The sequence below is a fragment of the Heterobasidion irregulare genome, assembly GCF_000320585.1.
Source record: "Heterobasidion irregulare TC 32-1 unplaced genomic scaffold scaffold_06, whole genome shotgun sequence".
In the NCBI taxonomy this organism is placed as follows: domain Eukaryota; kingdom Fungi; phylum Basidiomycota; class Agaricomycetes; order Russulales; family Bondarzewiaceae; genus Heterobasidion; species Heterobasidion irregulare.
The window spans coordinates 127317-143750 of NW_009258202.1; the positions used below are offsets into that span (position 1 = coordinate 127317).

Sequence of the window (16434 nt, forward strand, 5' to 3'; positions counted from 1 at the left end):
ATAATCTTGCTCCCGACACTATCTACGAGTTATCTACGGCACACTCCAGAGTCCATCCAATGCTTCGATTCCGACGATCCGAGAATCCGCTTCTATCGTCCCCGCTTACCGGGGCTGATACTCGTCGATCACGCTCCGCGGCGTCCTGAACACCCCGAGCGGCCGATACTCGACATCGTCCATCCCAAACGCGGCGGGGCCCCCGATCTCGATCCCGCGCGCCGTCGACGTCCACTTGTCCGACGCCTGGATCCCAAGCACGCTCACCAGCAGCCCGTACCTGTACTCGGGCGTCCCGATCGCCGCACCCGTGCCTGCATCGCACACGCAGATCAGGTCCGGCACGCTCGCGACGACCGTCTCGCGCTCTGCGCCCGTTGCGGGGTCTACGTCTACGACGCGCGCAACGATATTCTCGTTCTTGAACGGGATCTTCATCTTGCCTGTGAACACGCGCGTCGCCTGCGCGCCGGAAACCACGTCGTCTGCGACGGCCGCGATGACAACCTCCCCATACACGTGTCCTTTGATGAGTTTACGCTCTACGGCGACGATCTTACCCCTAAACAGGAGTTTCGCGGCGTCATGTCCGCCGACCTGGTCGATGATCGCGTCCGCGACGCTATCGATCTCACCGCGCGCGCGGCATAACGCGACCGCACGACCGATGCGCCACGCGAGCGAGATCGTGTTCTCGACGACCCACTCCTTGGTCGCTCGCCCCGAGCACGGGCCCTTGGCGCAACCGACATAGCTGCCCATTTCAGAGAGCGCGGCGCGGAACGCGCGCTCGATCATTCGCTCGCTCGTCGCAGACGTCATCAGCTGCGTGTGGACTATCGGTTAGTGAACGGAAAGCGCGGTCAGAGACGATGGCGCGCGATACGGACCATGTGGTTGCCTTTTCCGTCCGAAATGGCGGTAGGAAGGAAGTGCGCCTTCTCACCGCTCAACGCGACAGGCGTGATCTGCCAAGATACGGGGTACGCGCGGCCCATCCAGTCTCCGTCCACGGTAGGGATGTTCATGTTTGTTGACGCGCCCAAGAGCATGCCTATTTCCTCATTAGCACTGCACGAATGCTACGCGTCGGAGCGCGAGGGTAAAAAGACTGAGCGACTGACCTTGAAGCCCGTTCCCGCCACCGATCTCGAGTGCGATCACCGCATCCGGCTTGTACCCAAGTTGAGCGTACACCAAATTTTGCGCCTCCATCATCCTGTGTGCGCCAGCACCGCGCCCCAATTAGCACACCCGAAGCAAGCAGATCTCCCACGGATTCACTCACTCGTTCGCCGGCAATTTTTCCATCCCAACCGTCGGGCTTCCCTTGCCACCCCCACATGCCACGACTGCGTCGTCTTTAAGGTCCTGCGGCGCGACGACGCGCACGACAGCACCGTCGCGGCGCATCAGCTGGCGCAGGTGCACAAGGTCCGGGTATGGGGTACCGCCGCCGCCAGTGCCGAGGATGTAGCATCCGTCTGCGATCCACTCCAAATCGGTCTCCGAAACGATCCATTCGCGCGCGCGGGTAACTGTCGGGGTGTAAGAGACAATGTCAAGCGCCGCAGTCGGGGTCGCGCTGGTGCTGGTGCTAGGAGCGTCTGCTTTTACATTCGCTGTGGTGCAAGGTTGGAGAGGATCCTTGTCGATGATGTCGTTGGCCCTTTCGGAATGCTGCAGCGCGGCGTCCGCTTCAGAGTCTGGAGAGTCGAGAAGCGACGCGCCCGCATCGGGCCTCGAAAAGTCAAAGTCACCGATGGCCTTGGCGACAACGCGTGCGCGGTTCGCGACGTACTGGGAGCCAGAACATACTATCAGCATGGGTGCCACACGCACGCGTTCAACGCAAGGCAAGACGCAGGCGAGAGATACAGGAGCAGACACGCACAGCGAGGGGAATCATCTCCATCTCCGCAATCTCAACTGTCCCGTGCACCGCGCCGTTCGCGACCGCGCGCGCCACCGCCACGCTTGTGACGTCGTCCACGATCTGTTGCGGTGTCCTATCCACTGTGTTCACGACTGTGTCCACCGTCCCCGAAACCCGCGCGATCGCTGCACGTACCCGTCGATGTGTCAGCTCCCCGCCAAAAAAGAGGCAAGAAGAAAGAAGCTCGCACGTACCGGCCCCGACGGCGTTTGCAACGCCTCCTAATGGTGAGCGCAGGATACGACTCGCGCCCTTCAATGTATTCGGTGCAAGCACCGCACCGCCGCCGACGAGCAACACCGGCACGTCCGCCGCACTTGTCTTCATGCGATCAATGACTCCCTCAAGCATGCGCCGTACCGCGCGCGTGTATTGCGGAAGGGCGGGAACAGGGAGCACAGCAGTGGCCAGTGCGGGTGTGCCGATGGCAAGGTCTGAGGAAGGTGCCAAGGAGGTAGAAGAAGTAGAGGCGGAGACGGATGAGGCCGCAGCGATGGCGACGGCGTAGTCGGTTGCGGTGTGAATGTCGCCCCCAAAGACAAGTGCACGCTCGTGAATGCGATGTCCCACCGAGTCTGGCCCGATCGTCATCGTCCCCGTCGGCGTCGTGCGCACGATTGAGCCACCACCGAGCCCGATACTGGCGAGACAAGAAGTGAGTGGCAAAGTAATGGGGTCAGGGCTAGAGGAGTGTTCGCACCTCTGCACGTCGGGGCAGGAGAAGTTGACCCGGATGCCCGCGATCGTGGTGATGGCGGCTGCCTGGCGCGGGAGCCCGCTGGGGAGCAACATCCCCACGTCCGTCGTCGTTCCGCCGATATCGACCACGAGCATAGGGCCCTTCACGCCCTCATCCTCCGCGCCCGCACGCATGCCGCGCACCAGAAATGCAGCTCCGCACATGGAGTTCGTGGGTCCGCTGGAGAAGGTACGGATCGGGAGGTGTGCAGCACGCGCGGCGGAGAGAATGGTGCCGTCGTTCTGAGTGAGGAAGACCGGGCAGCCGGGGTGGAGGCGCTGAGCGACTGCGCGCTGGAAAGCGGCGATAGTGGTGCGCGCGTAGGGACGGATAGAAGCGTTGAGGAGGGCAGCGTTTTCGCGCTCGAGGAAGCCGAGGGTGGCGACTGTACGCGTAAGACGATCGGGTGTGGGTGAGTGGGGTATGAGAGTCAATTTGGATGCGCACCGTGCTTGGAGAGGACAACGTCTGCCTCGGGATAGTACTTCGTGATCCAGGCACCGACGCGCTCCTCTTGACTCTCCTTCCCACTGATGTCCACGGGAGCAAAGACGCCGTTAACGACGACGGACCGGATGCCCTTCGCCTTGATGAGCGCACACTGCTCCGCGACCTGATCCTCGCGGACATCCATGATGGGCTCGCCGTCGACCTCGAGGCCGCCGTCTAAAAATGCGGAGTGGGCGCAGATGATGGAGCGAAGGCGCTCAGTGGGGGACTCGGGCCAGTCGATGGCTGGGGGTACATCACGCGAAAAGGGCCCGCAGAGGCGGAAGACGGCGACAGGCGCAAGTCGGGCGCGGTCCTGCTCAACGACTGCGTTGATGAAGTGAGTGGTACCGATTGTGACGCTCGCGATGCGGGCGGGGTCAACGTTGGCTTGGGTGAGGAGAGTAGAGAGGACGACATGGATCCCGATGGTCGGATCGGAAGTGGTGGGGGACTTGTGCCTTGGAGAGATCAGGGCAAGTGAAGGACAAGAAGATGTAGAGAACGTACCAGGAGAGGATGGCACGGGTGGGGTCGTCGGACACGGAGGGGTCGAGGAGGACGCCGTCGGTGTTTGTGCCGCCAACGTCGATGCCGATGCGGAGGGTCGGGGGTAGGCTGGACATTGTCAATTGGTGGCTGTCGAGACGCGTGAGGGATGACTTTATCGCGCAAGTTGTTTGTGTGAGAGCTCTGTACCTCGCCGCGGCGAGGCCCCGTGCGACGAACCACTTATCGTGTAAAGGCAGTCTTATCGAGGCAGCTCGATCGCCATGAATAGCCCGTGCGATGCAACACAGACACAGCACAATTGGCGCCGGCTTGGGCACTCACGTCAATCGAGGTCTGCCGCTGGTAATTCGGTTGAGTCCCATCGGAAGTGGTCAGGGCCAAATTACCAGATGCTCCCGGAAGATGTTTTTGTCGATGGAGAGCTTGGTTGTGACGCATCCCGTGAGATTGTACCTCACCAACAGGTGTGGCAAATTTTCTGGTTTAATTAGGATGCCTATTCAAGCTGGTGGTGGTCCTTTCGCGTCTAATCGAGTGCCCTGAAAGGTGTACTGTCAGTGAGCTGCTCAAGCGACAAAAAAACAGTATAGAGAAATAAAGTCTCAATTGGTGTATTTGCTTTGCCTGATAGTAAGCTGCCGAAGTGTCGCACAGACCATTGTGAGGGAGCCATCCGCTGGATAAGGGTCACTTGCAGCTCTGTTCCATCACTTGCCCATCCGCTTCCGCAGGCATAGATTTCCATTTCTCTGATCGCGTGAGGTTGCATAAAGCAATATGTTGCATAGAAAAACAGTGGCTTGCAAGGATAGAACAGAGGGGCGGTCAGGGATGTTTGAGACAGCAAGCCGCTGGAGGTGCGGAGTTCCAATGGATGACCCACTCCAAAAACTCCGAAGCGGCTTGTCGGAGCGGATGTACGCGACGCGTCCCGACTTTCCCGTCACGGGACTTGAAGCTCGCAGGCTCGCTTCATCGATCTTCTTTGTTTCTCTCCTCTTGCCTGCAAGCCTGTGCAGCCGTGACTTCCTCAAGGACGAGAATGCTCCTCCAGAAGACTCATATAGCCAACTCAACAATGCCGGTCATGTCGAGACGCACAGTCAGAAAAGCAGGGATTCTATTGGCAGAATACAAGGAAGCCATAGATCTAGCATCGGCAAGGTAAGTTAAACTACTTGTCCCCCCATACAATATCATCACAGAAAACCGATAACTATTCCCTCAGCTCCTAACTTTGAGCATGAACGGCTTGGAAGACAGGACGGCAGGGTACGTCGTCTCGAATTGCAATATCTTTCCAATGTGGATCAGATTGGTGAAGAATCGGATAGTGCTATTGGCTGGGATGGGTATCGAGCGCCACGCAATCCGGACAATCATTCTCATGCTGTTGAATGTGAACTGTGGTAAGGAGATGACAATGGGTTAAGCAAACAATCGATGAACTGTCGCGAGGCGGGGCTGACATTACGAGAAAGACGCCGACCGGGCAACTCACCTTCCTCCTTCTTAGTCCCGGGATCCACTCTGAATAGATTAGATCCGGCCTCTACACGTCTTCAAGTGTCGCGTCACAATGTACGGGGTTGTGTACCCTTTGCCACACGACGGGCAGAAGCAGTTTGGAATCAAGTCTGCCACGGTCACCACAACTCCTGGGTTCTCCGCTTGGAGCTTTCGCAGGCGATGCTTGTTCGTCATCCAGTGATCGTGGAGCTCGGATCCTCTGTTGAAGCCTTTTTCGCAAAGGTGGCACTTGACCTTGGCCAGCAAATACGGTGTCTGACTGTTTTTTCCCATCGTCGGGGCGGCATTCGATGGCTCGGGTGCTGAAGAGGACGAGCTGGACGCTTGCGGTGCGACATCGGATGCCGACTCGATGATTGGATAGGGGAGAGGTTGGGGATAGGTCTCACTGGTCTGAGGCGCCTGAGTGGGCATCGCCAAGCCTTGACCGAAGGGCTGTTCGGCCACAGAGACGAAGGATAGATCGTCACCATACCCAGTGCTGAAGGAAGGTGTCGGACCCGATGGGAAGGCACTCTCCCCCGCAGCGCCGAACGGCCAAGGCATCACGGAACTTGGGAATGATGACGATCCCGCGGCCTGGAAAGACATCTCGTCGAGATGAGACTGAGCGGGATGCCAGGGAGCCTGTTGGGAGGTTTCCCAGGACTGCGCTTGCAATGGTCCTGGGTTGAAAGGCTCGCCGATCCAGGAGGATTGAGAAAATAAATCAAGGCCGTATTCTGTTGTCATATCTGGCACTGGATTGAATTGAGTGAAGGTCACCGACGCTGCGCTCGATGGTAGTGCACGCAATGGAACAGAGGCGAGCGGACTGCCGTACTTGGCAGCTACAAATGGCATCTGTGTTGGATGCCATTGTTGGGCAGCCCTCGATGTCATCATGGGCCGAAGCCCTTGGGCTGACAACCGTTCAGCGACCGGGACTGGACCGACGACGGGGAAATTTTCCTCGTAGTCGGAAGTTCTTGTTGAAGTGGTGTTAGTTCTGAGGGTATTACCCCCGGTGTATTCGTGGGTTCCTGGGAATCCTATGGCAACTGCTTGCGGGTTGGAAAATGATATCCTCTCCACTGTGTCCATACCGCCGTTCATCCGCCTCTCCCTGCGGGCGGTGGGCGGTGGTGGCACCGACACATCGTTTGGCGCCATGTAGTTCGATGAGAAGGCTGCACGAGGGTGGGTAACATGCGGGTGGGCGGTGACATCCCAGAAAGGATGCTCATCGCCGTTGGGCACGAGCATCATGTCGAAGGATGAGGTGCCCGGCGTGGGAGTGGGGAGGTTGGAACTTTGAAAGTGCTGATGATCGACGGGTTCATTGGCAGCAGAGACAAAATCGAGATGGGATGAATAGTCAGGACCTATAATAGGCACACCATCTCGAATATCCTCGAAGACGGTCTTTGTAAAGTCATCCAAGTTAAACATGTTTAGGACGAGTGGAACGGAAATTGATGAGTTGCAGGGGAGTGAGTTGTTTCGTCGCCTGTCTTTCGCGCTTTCTTATATGGCCTCCCTAAGCGCGGGCGGACAAAGGAGCGTACACCCTCTCCCAATTCACGCACGCGTGGATCAAAAAAGCGCACAGTCCGAGAATACATCTGTGCACTTTATGTGGCAGACACGCACGACGCTTCGGACAAAGCGAGACTTCATCTCGGCATTTGCCCGACCTGATCAAGGTGTTCACCCTCGCTCCATTACGAATTCTGGCTGCGGACAACGACACGGTGTCCGACGGAGCTTGTCTTGATAGTCTCGATCTCCACTAGTCATGTAATTTGCACCGAGGAACCGTGAATCTCTCGCGATCTTGGACTATTCATCTTCCGTCCAGGCCTCAGGCCTCACATCTTCATACCCCACTCGTTGTCACGATCGCCTGGTGGCTTTTGTGGCATATCTTGGTCACCCTTCTTTGTCTTGCATGCTCAAGCGCTCAATCCGGGCAGTTCTTCTCGGCGACTCTCTATCAATATATCACCGCCTCGTGGCCGCTAGATAGCTGCTCGAGAGTCTTCTACCTGAGTTACCCCCCAAAAATCTCACGTAGTAAAACGCAATGTTCCTGCGCCCGTCCACGCTCGTCCAAGGTCTTTGCTGCTTTCTCCAAGCTGCACACCACGAGGCCGTCGCTTTGGGGTCATACGGAGTCGGACTATCCGGTCTCCCTTCCAAGAATGTGGCCCGGACCGTGACACTTGGATTTGTTCCCTTCTCGTTCTCACCTACGTGTTTACTCGGAGAGAAAGGAGGGAAAGAATTGAGTTTTGGATCGTCGACCAAGATAGCTTAGACACGCGATTCTGCGACTATTTTCCCGTTCCACCTGACGACTAGTATCAAGGTCTCTGCCCTAGGCTCGAGCTCTTTTGTTCTATTTCTGAATCGTGAAGGTGAGGAGTCCAAGTTTAGAGGAGTCGAGCCATACCTATCGCCAGGTACGCCCATATCCGTCTCGTCCTTTCTCGGTTTCCCGCTCACGCTGTCTCCCAGAGTGCTACCCGCCCGGGTCTCTCTCTGCTCCCTACAGAATCTTTTCCTCGTGATCGCACCTGCAGCGTGCCGACTCGGCGCTATTGATTCTCATGACCAAAGCGGCGTGAGGAGGAAAGAGCATGGAATCCTCGGGTCTAACCACCAGGATCTCGTCCAGCAGCATTTCAGCTGTTCGCCGATGGTATAGGGTTCGCATCACGGAGCAGACCTCATTGCAGCTTCAAAATCCGTGTTGAGGGTGTCTATGCTCGCGTTCGTTCACATTGTGCATCTTGCCGCGTGAAAATGGCAAGGAGGATTCCGACCGTGTTTTGTCTCGCACGCTGCGCCAGAAAAAATTAATGTCTCAGAGGATGGGCTCACGTTCTTGTTACAATCAACTAGTTCAACTCTAGATTCATGCAGATCAAGTCTCAAAGTCACCCTCTGATTGTGCGGTAGACATGTAAATCAAACGTGAATATCACGCTATTTTCTTCATAAATGTCCCCCTCGCTGGTGGTTTTGAAGATACACCAGTTGCGGCTGTCCGTAGGACAACTGGAAAGTGTGACTTAATGACGGTTATTAGCGTTACAATCAGATAATCGTGTTGAGCACTCCCAGATATCCCAGGTTAATCGTCAGCCAGCCCAGTATTCGCGAGAGTCGGTGGTGGCGATACTGGAGCTCAGAGGTTACCGCGTCACCGCGGACCGCTAAAGCAACGACAAACGTGGACTGGCCCTTCACTCCAGTCTCCTGAATCCTCCACTGTTGTTCATGCGACCTGCCCTTCCAATCCTGGACTGTCGTTCCCGGAGCAACACGATGGCCCGAGGTTGCAAAACATTCATGGGCAAAAGTTCTGAATGGTGTACTTTCGGCTATCAAGCCGGGTTACTTCCCACTGCAATCTATTCAATACATGGTCCTCAAAATAGAGAAGAGCATAGCTTCTCACCTTTGATGTATGTCTTATTTTTGCAGGCAACGGGGGAGCCATCGTTGGGTTGAAAAGAGCAGCCACGTTGGTTGGTTCGACGTTCTTCAATTATACAGGCCAGTGCCAAAATCAAACATCTTGGACGAAGTTGAGTGGGTATTTTACCTAGGAGGTGATAGTCCAAGGGGCGTGGTGGTGATGATAGTGCGTGCACCAAAGATGTTTTATCTAGAACGACCGACAATCCCAGAAAATCGGGTGGTTTCGAGGCAAAAAAAAATTGTTGATTGTAAAGGCGCTTCGATAAAGCGGGAATTATAACGCAGAAGTTTCGTCTTATATACGCAAATAGTAAGCGACGAGCCTTGTCTTCCTTTTCTCTGTATCCACATATGTCGATAACTGCTGTCCTTCAAGTAAGCGTGGAGATCGGGCCACGGTGCTTTAATTAATCGAATCTATATGTGTCGCACAGATGTATTCTCTTAGCGACGTTGATGTCTTCGGGAGACTGGGTGGTTGGCGACATGGGGAAAAGAGTGAACTTTCTGTCAAGGCAGACGCGTCACAATTTCCCCGTCACGGGACTCCGGCCCTTAGGCCGGCTTGCGATTGTTTCGCTCCCATCGATCAACTTCACTTCACTACTTTCCTGCCAGACTGAGCTACTTTGCCATACTGGCGTTCAGAGGAAGAGGTCCCGTCAAGGCTCATGGATCATTATAAAAGCGGGGGTCTCACTAGCAGAGTACAAGGAGGCCATAGATCATAGATGTAGTATCGGCGAAGTAAGTCTGTTCGTCACTCATTCGATATCGCCACTGAATGCTCTCCTTGCCAAAGTCTCTCCCTACGGAAAGTCGATAATGATCGCTCCTTCAGGTGGAGCATGAAAATTGCGGCGGGTAGGACGGCAGTGTACGTCGTCCTGAAACATAGGATCTCTCCTATGTGGATCAGATCTGTGAGAGATTCGTGTTCACTTTCGGATAGGACCAGTGTCGAGCGCTTTTCAGTTCTGATAGTCGGACCTACGCTGCTGACCCTGCACTGTGGAAGAGAGACGATGGATTAGTCCACAGTCGACGAACGGTCGCGAGACAAGCTAGCAGATGCGCGCGAGGGAAAATGAAGAGAAAGACCTGACCACTCACTTTCCTCCTGCTCAGTCTTGCGATCCACTCTGACTCGACCCCACCCGGCCTCTGCACTTCTTCAGGTGTCGCGTCACAATATACGGGGTTGTGTACCCCTTGCCGCACGACGGGCAGAAGCAATTCGGAATCAAAGCGTCCACGGTCACTATCACTCCTGGGTTCTCCGCTTCAAGCTCTCGCAGACGGTGCTTGTTCGTCTTCAAGTGGTCATGGAGCTCGGATCCTCTGTTGAAGCCTTCTCTGCAGAGGTGGCACTTGGCTTTGGCCAGCAAATACGGCATCTGAGCGTTCCTCTTTCCCTTCTTCTTCGGGGCAGGGGTCGATGTACCATCTGATACAGACGACGAGCTGGATGCTTGCGAGACGCTGCTGGACGAGGACTCAGCGACTGGGCTGGGGAGGGATTGGGAAGACTGGACACTGGTGCGACGCGTCTGCCTGGACTGCCGTTGACCCCGTGCGCGGCGTGATCGCTGCACCATCGGCCGATCTTGATCGAAGTGCTGTTGGACTACAGGGGCAAGGGACGAGTCATGAGCGTCCCCAGCGGCCATGGATGGTGTCGGAATCGACGGGAAGGCATCCGTCTCCACAGCGCTTGATGGCCAAGACCCCAGCAAACCTGGGAATGATGATGGCCCAGGAGTTAGGAAGGACATCTCGTCGCGATGAATCTGAACAGGACGCCGGGGGGCCTGATGAGTATGTCCCCAAGGTAGGGCGTGCGAGGGATTCAACTGTTGGGCGACGGACGGCCAAGAGAAGTCAAAACCGTACTCCGTAGCCGGCATTGAAGTAATTTGCGCGCTGGTCCCTGGCATGGCGCCCGATGGCCGTGTATCGATTGGAAAGGGAAATGGTTGACCGCTGTACTCGGCAGTCATGAACGGCGTCCACGCAGGACGCCTTTGTGAGGCCGCGGTCGATGTCATCGTGGGCCAAAGCCCTTGGGCTGATGACTGTTCAATGACCGGGGCTGAACCGCCGACGGGGAAATTTTCCTCGCTGTCGGAGGTCCTTGTTGAATAGTTGTTAATCATAAGGGCATTGCCCTCGATGTTATCATGGGTTCCTAGAAACTCGCTGAATCCTGTTTCAGAATACGCAGATGGAGGGACTCTCTCCACTGCGTTCATCCCGTCCAACCTCCCGCACTTGGAAGTGTACCAGGTTGGGCCGCCCCCCTCCATGCGCCTCTTCGTGTGGGCGATAGGCGGGGAGGGCGTCGACACAATGTTCACAGTCCAAGGGTCCGGGGTGGCTATGGGCACATACTGGGGAGTGCGCCCCAAGTGGTTCGGCCCTGGAATGCTATGTCAGTGCCGATGTCTCACATGCCACTGTAGGTTTCTGTTGACTTACTTCGCGGGAAGCTTCGGAGAGCGACGCTATCCCAGGAAGGACCGTCACTCAAATCTGACGATGCTCCCGGGAACATCGTGTTGGGAATGGCAGCGCTCGAGGGAAAAGAGGGGAGGGAGAAGTTTTGAACGGGATACTGGCTGGCAAGCCCGTTGGCATCATTGAAGGAACCGACTTGATTTATGTTGGAAGGGTAGTCCGTGCCGATGATTGGCACACCATCTCGAATGTCGTCGAAGACAGTCTTGGTAAAATCGTCCAAATTCAACATATCTAGGGCGGATGGAATGTATGAGGGATGGGCTGAGTTGCAGGGGAGTGACTTGTCTCGTCGCCTGTCTTTCCCGATTTCTTATATCGTTCCCTGAAAACGCGCGGACAAAGGAACATCCTCCCCCCTCCCCCCATTTCACGCACGCGTGGATCAAACAAGCGCGCAGTCCGAGAACCCCTGCATGCGCTTTGTGCCCGCTCCTTTGGCAGACACGCGCGACGCCACTGTGGACAAAGCGAGACTTCATTTCGGCATTCGCCCGACGTGCCCCAGGTGTCCACCGTCTCTCCACTACAAATTTTGGCTCCGGACAGCGACGCATTGTTCGACGAGGCAGAGCGGGGCTCTTCTCGCTTTTCACTTCCGAGGGGTCGTGCAGTTCCAGGCTGCCCATCTGCCTGAAATAGGAGTCTCACATCTCCCTCGTTATCACGATGGCTTGGTGGCCCTGGTGGCATGCTAGCACGCATCTTGTTACCTTTCTTTCTTATGCATGCTTGTTCCGGGCAGTCCTTCTCTGACTCGTCATGGGAAAAATGTCGCCTTGCGGCCGCCAAACTGGCGGTTCGATACACACGCCTAAAGCTGTCTCTGTCGGAACTTATCCCTCTTCCACAACTTTACTTCCAGGTATCAAGACATCGCGCCCCTCGTTCTCCGTCGACCCGTCCTATGTCTCTACAAAAGCAGGCAGCAGCATAGGTGCAGGGGTCATTCCCGAACTCGGAGGGTCCTATACTCCTCGCGGCGTGAGGGGGAAACAGAGCTCGAGGTCGAGACACGCTTCGTTGGGTATGCGTGTAGTGGTGCGTCGAGCACGCCGACGCTGTGAGTCAAGGTGTCCGATTCGCATCATCCTCAGCGTTGTGGCATGTACTCACACGGATCACATACCGCGTTTGTTCAGCTCGGAAACGGACTTCTCAGACCCCGTGTGCCCGGGCTCAAGCGACGGGGCGTGTCGACGGCGCGAGGGTACGCGTCTTGAACCCTGTAGAGCGCGCATCTATCGCCTAAGCGACCTGTGCATACAAATGATGCAAGCACGCGCCTTACCTATCGCAGCGTTCTTGGTGGCGAAAAACACATGATCTGACCGATAAACAACACTGTCAGGTGCATCTACAAGGGAACACAATAAACTATTGTAGTTCCTTAGTCAACCGAGTCGAAGCCCTGTTATGTGCCGTCTACACATCGAAGGTCTCCGTGAAGCTTCTGTAAGTCATACGGCCACCTGCTAGCGATATAGCGTCAGCCGGCCGCACGTAGAATCGTCCTGATCCACGTCCAACTAAGTCTTCGCGATCATGCGCCCTAGCGGTCTGATCCAGGCGTCAATCAGCGGCCAGAATGGGCCCATCACGAAGTAGTCTGGCTTTCTAGGATTCTTGCTAGTCGTGCCGAACACGTTCCCCTTGTTTTCCCCAGCTCTCAGCCGTCCACGCCCCGTGGTCCTGCACTTCTGCCGCATTGAGAGGGGGGGATCCGGGCGCCTATTGAGCAGGGCGTAACAAAGGGACTGCAGGTCGTGCTGGTGGAAATTGAGGGAGACCCTCGTCGGCGGATAGAACGTCAATCGCCGCAAATGATTCTGCTCCCGCCCGGTGCTGCGCCTACGCGGCATGTCCAAGACCTTCTACGTCGCCGTCCTTTCAAGTCGATCGGGATCGAATCTTCAGACGTCCCGGAAAAAGTCACGGTTTGGATATAGCCCAGGAGGTTGCTCTCGATCAGTGGATCAACAAGGGTCTCAGCGGATCGTTCGGCGAGGAGCCATGGCACTGACATGATCATATCTATGTTTGGTGGCTTCAAGTGATTACCCCGCATTCCCTGAGGGGAAAAAAAAAGAGATTGATGTATGGCACCGTAAGAAATTACTCGTACGCTCTAGACACAAAAAACGTGTTATGCGCTGACCTTGAAGAAAAACTGCAAGCATCAGCCTGAGTTGAAGTGAGACGCAAGCTTAAGGTTGCCTGAGCTGAAACTCAGCGCATGTTGGTTTGCCACACGTGCCACCACGCAATCTACTGCACATTGCGCGGTCAGGGCAGCCTGTGCAAGTATGTGCATCGCACAACCGCAGAAGCATGGCTGCGGACGCGCTTAGCCACTCGACAGTCGGATGGGCTCACTCGACTTACCATATGCATTTAGTTACATGGAGTGAGGCCCTGGAGGACTCGGAGGATGAATCTGGCGGGAGGAACTACAGCTCCGACATTGTTCACCATGTTGACAACGACCCGGTATCGTTTGTGCAAGGGGGTCGAGCGATCTCGCCATGCTTTCGCATCTTCTCGACCGCGCGTACCTGCGCTATAAATAGAACCCGCTTGCTTATCTCCTCAAGACGCGACACAGTCCTCCCTTCCCTCTCTCCCTCCTCCCCCACGGATGGCCTCCTCATCCTACGACGACGACAAAGAAAAGGGCCATGTCGCGGTCGTTGCGCCTGACGCGTCGGACACGACCGCCCGTGGATTGGAAGAAGAACGCCGATATGGGCGCATCGGGCCCTTCCTCGCAAAAGTCTTCAACAGCGGCGTTGAATCTCGTGGTGTTGAGCGTGTGCCAGAGGACCAGCGAGAGGATAAACACGCGTGGAATAAGTGCGTCTTCAATCGCTCATTTTTTCGCGTTTGAACGTGCGCATATACTTACCGTGACCTTTGCAAAACTGCGTAGCTTGTTGATGTGGTGGTGCGTGTGCGCGATGGACATTCAACTGTCCATCCTTGTTCCCGCCCCTCGTTGACTTGAGCACTGTGCTCCGTGAATCCAACGCGGCCCCTTGAACTCGCAGGTCCGTAAACATGGTCCTCACCACCATTCCCATCGGCGTCCTCGCACAAGAATTCTACACACTCACGCTCCCGTGAGTAGTTTCCTCTCTCTTGCTTATCTGGTACATTTGGCATGTCAGATTACTCAGACGAAATTTTGAGCGCGCAGGCACGCGATCGCAACTATTATGTGCTTTGGCGCGCTAGGGGCTGTGGCCACGGCGTTCATCGCGACGCTGGGCCCGCAGACAGGCTTGCGAACGATGATCATCTCCCGCTTCAGCTCGGGCTACGTCGGCGGAATCATCTACTCTGTACTCAACATCCTCACGCAGTACGTCTTCTCTCACTCGACACCGCCTCGTCCTCTTCCTTACACATTACCATGTGCGCCGCATAGACTTGGCTTTTCGACTACAGCTGTCATCCTTGGCGGCCAGACGCTCGCGTCCATCAACCCGGGCACGCTCCCGCTCGTCGTCGGCATCATCATCGTTGGCGTATGCAGCCTGATCCCGTGCTTCGTCGGGTATGACATGGTGCACCGCTACGAGCGCTACGCGTGGGGCGTGATCTTCATCGTCATGCTCTGCCTGTGGGGCCTCGCCGGGCACGCGGGGTTCGATATCAGCGCACAGCGTGCGCTCGAGGACAAAGGGAAAAGCCTCTCGGCAGACGTGCTGAGCTTCGGCGGGATCGTGTTTGGATCATTCAGCGGGGTGCGTGTGCACTCACGTTTCATTCGTTTCAAGTTCAGTGCCCGCGTTCTCCGTTCTGACCGTATATGCGCGCATATAGTGGGCCCCCGTGGCGGCGGACTACAACTGCAGGCTCCCTGCGGACACCTCGTCCACGAGGATCTTCATACTTACGTTCTTTGGGCTGTTCCTGCCGATATGCTTCTCTGAGATCCTCGGCGCGGCGCTCATGACGCTCCGCGATCCCGCGTACGCGGCCGCGTTCGATGATGGCGAGACGGGCGGGCTCCTGGCGCGTGTGCTGCAGCCGTGGGGCGGGGGCGGCAAGTTCCTGCTCGTGGTGCTAGCGCTATCTGTTGTGTGAGTATTTCCATCGTCTCCCACTTCTTCTCTTCCTCGCTTGTCTCCTCACAACCCGCTAAAATTTAACTACGCGTGCAGCGCAAACAACATCCCAAACACCTACTCCGCCGGGCTCTCCATCCAAGCGCTCGGCCGCCCCTTCGCGCGCGTCCCACGCTTCGCGTGGACGTTCCTCGTTTTCGTCGCTTACACCGTCGCGGGCGTCGCGGGGCGCGAGCACTTCGCCACCATCCTCTCGAACTTCCTCGCCATCCTCAGCTACTGGACCGCGTTCTTCGTTGTCATCGTCGCGGAGGAGCACCTCATCTTCCGGCGCGGGCTAGGGCTCCTCGGGCGGATGACGCGCGGGGACAAGTGGGCTGAGCATGAGGGCGGGTATAATTTGGATGATTGGGATTCGCCGGGGAAGCTACCGCTGGGCGTCGCGGGGATCCTGGCGGGGTGCTTCGGCGTCGCGGGCGCGGTCGTCGGCATGGCAGAGGTAACGTCCCCACACCTCTCCGATTCCGTGCGCTTGCTCACGCTCGCTTCATCCGTTTGTTCGTGCGCACTTAGGTATGGTACATTGGTCCCCTCGGCGCCAAAGCGGGGACCGGATTCGGCGCGGACCTGGGGTTCGAGGCAAGTCGCGCGTCGCTCCTCTCTCACTGCTCGCTCTTGCTGATCGTCTGACGCTGCTTCGCTTTGTGCGCCTTCTTGCGTTCTGTGTGGTACCAGCTCGCGGCGGGGTTCGCAGGCGTGACGTACGTGCCACTGCGCTGGCTGGAAATACGGCTTACGGGGAGGTAGTGCTGCATCAGGTAAGGAGGTCGTCGGGCGTGGCACCTCGCTGGTGTGATGTAGTTGCTAGTGTATGATCGCCGTCTGTAGGTCAAACCAAAGAAGCTGAGGCAAATGTCAGGGATGAGTCGACGATACTTTCAAGAGGTTGTTGCTGCCGTTTACTTTCAAGACAAGGCTGCAGAGCGAGAAGGCAATAACATAATTTATTCGCCAGCGTGTCCTTTTCTGTCTTGATATATAGTGTATCTTAGTATGAATCAGTTCACTAGTTTCACTACTCGATATGTCCTTGTGCCAGGAGTAAATAAGAAACGAAATCCAATATTTATGTACGCCGTTCATTATAGTCCACAACATGTAGCATCGATCCT

At 56.3% G+C, this 16434-nt stretch overlaps 6 protein-coding genes across 6 annotated transcripts; 2 read left to right on the forward strand and 4 right to left on the reverse strand.

The window, feature by feature from the left end:
- Window positions 1–105: 105 nt before the first annotated feature.
- HETIRDRAFT_451904 (uncharacterized protein) lies at window positions 106–3790 on the reverse strand (the record flags this gene model as incomplete). The annotated part of the gene is made up of 9 exons (XM_009548743.1): window positions 106–825; window positions 891–1054; window positions 1125–1219; window positions 1289–1800; window positions 1895–2061; window positions 2131–2576; window positions 2637–3060; window positions 3123–3625; window positions 3675–3790. 9 exons carry the CDS (start codon window positions 3788–3790, stop codon window positions 106–108), a joined length of 3147 nt encoding a protein of 1048 aa, XP_009547038.1.
- A 757-nt stretch (window positions 3791–4547) lies between these two features.
- On the forward strand, window positions 4548–5142 carry HETIRDRAFT_384798 (uncharacterized protein; the record flags this gene model as incomplete). Its single annotated transcript, XM_009548744.1, has 3 exons — window positions 4548–4841; window positions 4906–4949; window positions 5012–5142. The coding sequence occupies 3 exons, from the start codon at window positions 4548–4550 to the stop codon at window positions 5088–5090; spliced, it is 417 nt and encodes a 138-aa protein (XP_009547039.1). The 3' UTR covers window positions 5091–5142.
- A 74-nt stretch (window positions 5143–5216) lies between these two features.
- On the reverse strand, window positions 5217–6638 carry HETIRDRAFT_321079 (uncharacterized protein; the record flags this gene model as incomplete). Its single annotated transcript, XM_009548745.1, has 1 exon — window positions 5217–6638. One exon carries the CDS (start codon window positions 6636–6638, stop codon window positions 5217–5219), a length of 1422 nt encoding a protein of 473 aa, XP_009547040.1.
- Window positions 6639–8858: 2220 nt separating this feature from the next.
- HETIRDRAFT_475878 (uncharacterized protein) lies at window positions 8859–9163 on the reverse strand (the record flags this gene model as incomplete). The annotated part of the gene is made up of 1 exon (XM_009548746.1): window positions 8859–9163. The coding sequence occupies exon 1, from the start codon at window positions 9024–9026 to the stop codon at window positions 8859–8861; it is 168 nt and encodes a 55-aa protein (XP_009547041.1). The 5' UTR covers window positions 9027–9163.
- Window positions 9164–11077: 1914 nt separating this feature from the next.
- On the reverse strand, window positions 11078–11834 carry HETIRDRAFT_440276 (uncharacterized protein). The gene has a single exon (XM_009548747.1). The coding sequence runs from the start codon at window positions 11819–11821 to the stop codon at window positions 11312–11314; it is 510 nt and encodes a 169-aa protein (XP_009547042.1). The 5' UTR covers window positions 11822–11834; the 3' UTR covers window positions 11078–11311.
- A 1996-nt stretch (window positions 11835–13830) lies between these two features.
- Window positions 13831–16413, forward strand: HETIRDRAFT_65247 (Nucleobase cation symporter; the record flags this gene model as incomplete). Its single annotated transcript, XM_009548695.1, has 9 exons — window positions 13831–14045; window positions 14122–14136; window positions 14240–14311; window positions 14389–14553; window positions 14620–14938; window positions 15018–15277; window positions 15359–15761; window positions 15836–15901; window positions 15998–16413. The coding sequence occupies 9 exons, from the start codon at window positions 13831–13833 to the stop codon at window positions 16067–16069; spliced, it is 1587 nt and encodes a 528-aa protein (XP_009546990.1). The 3' UTR covers window positions 16070–16413.
- Between the last annotated feature and the right edge of the window lie 21 nt (window positions 16414–16434).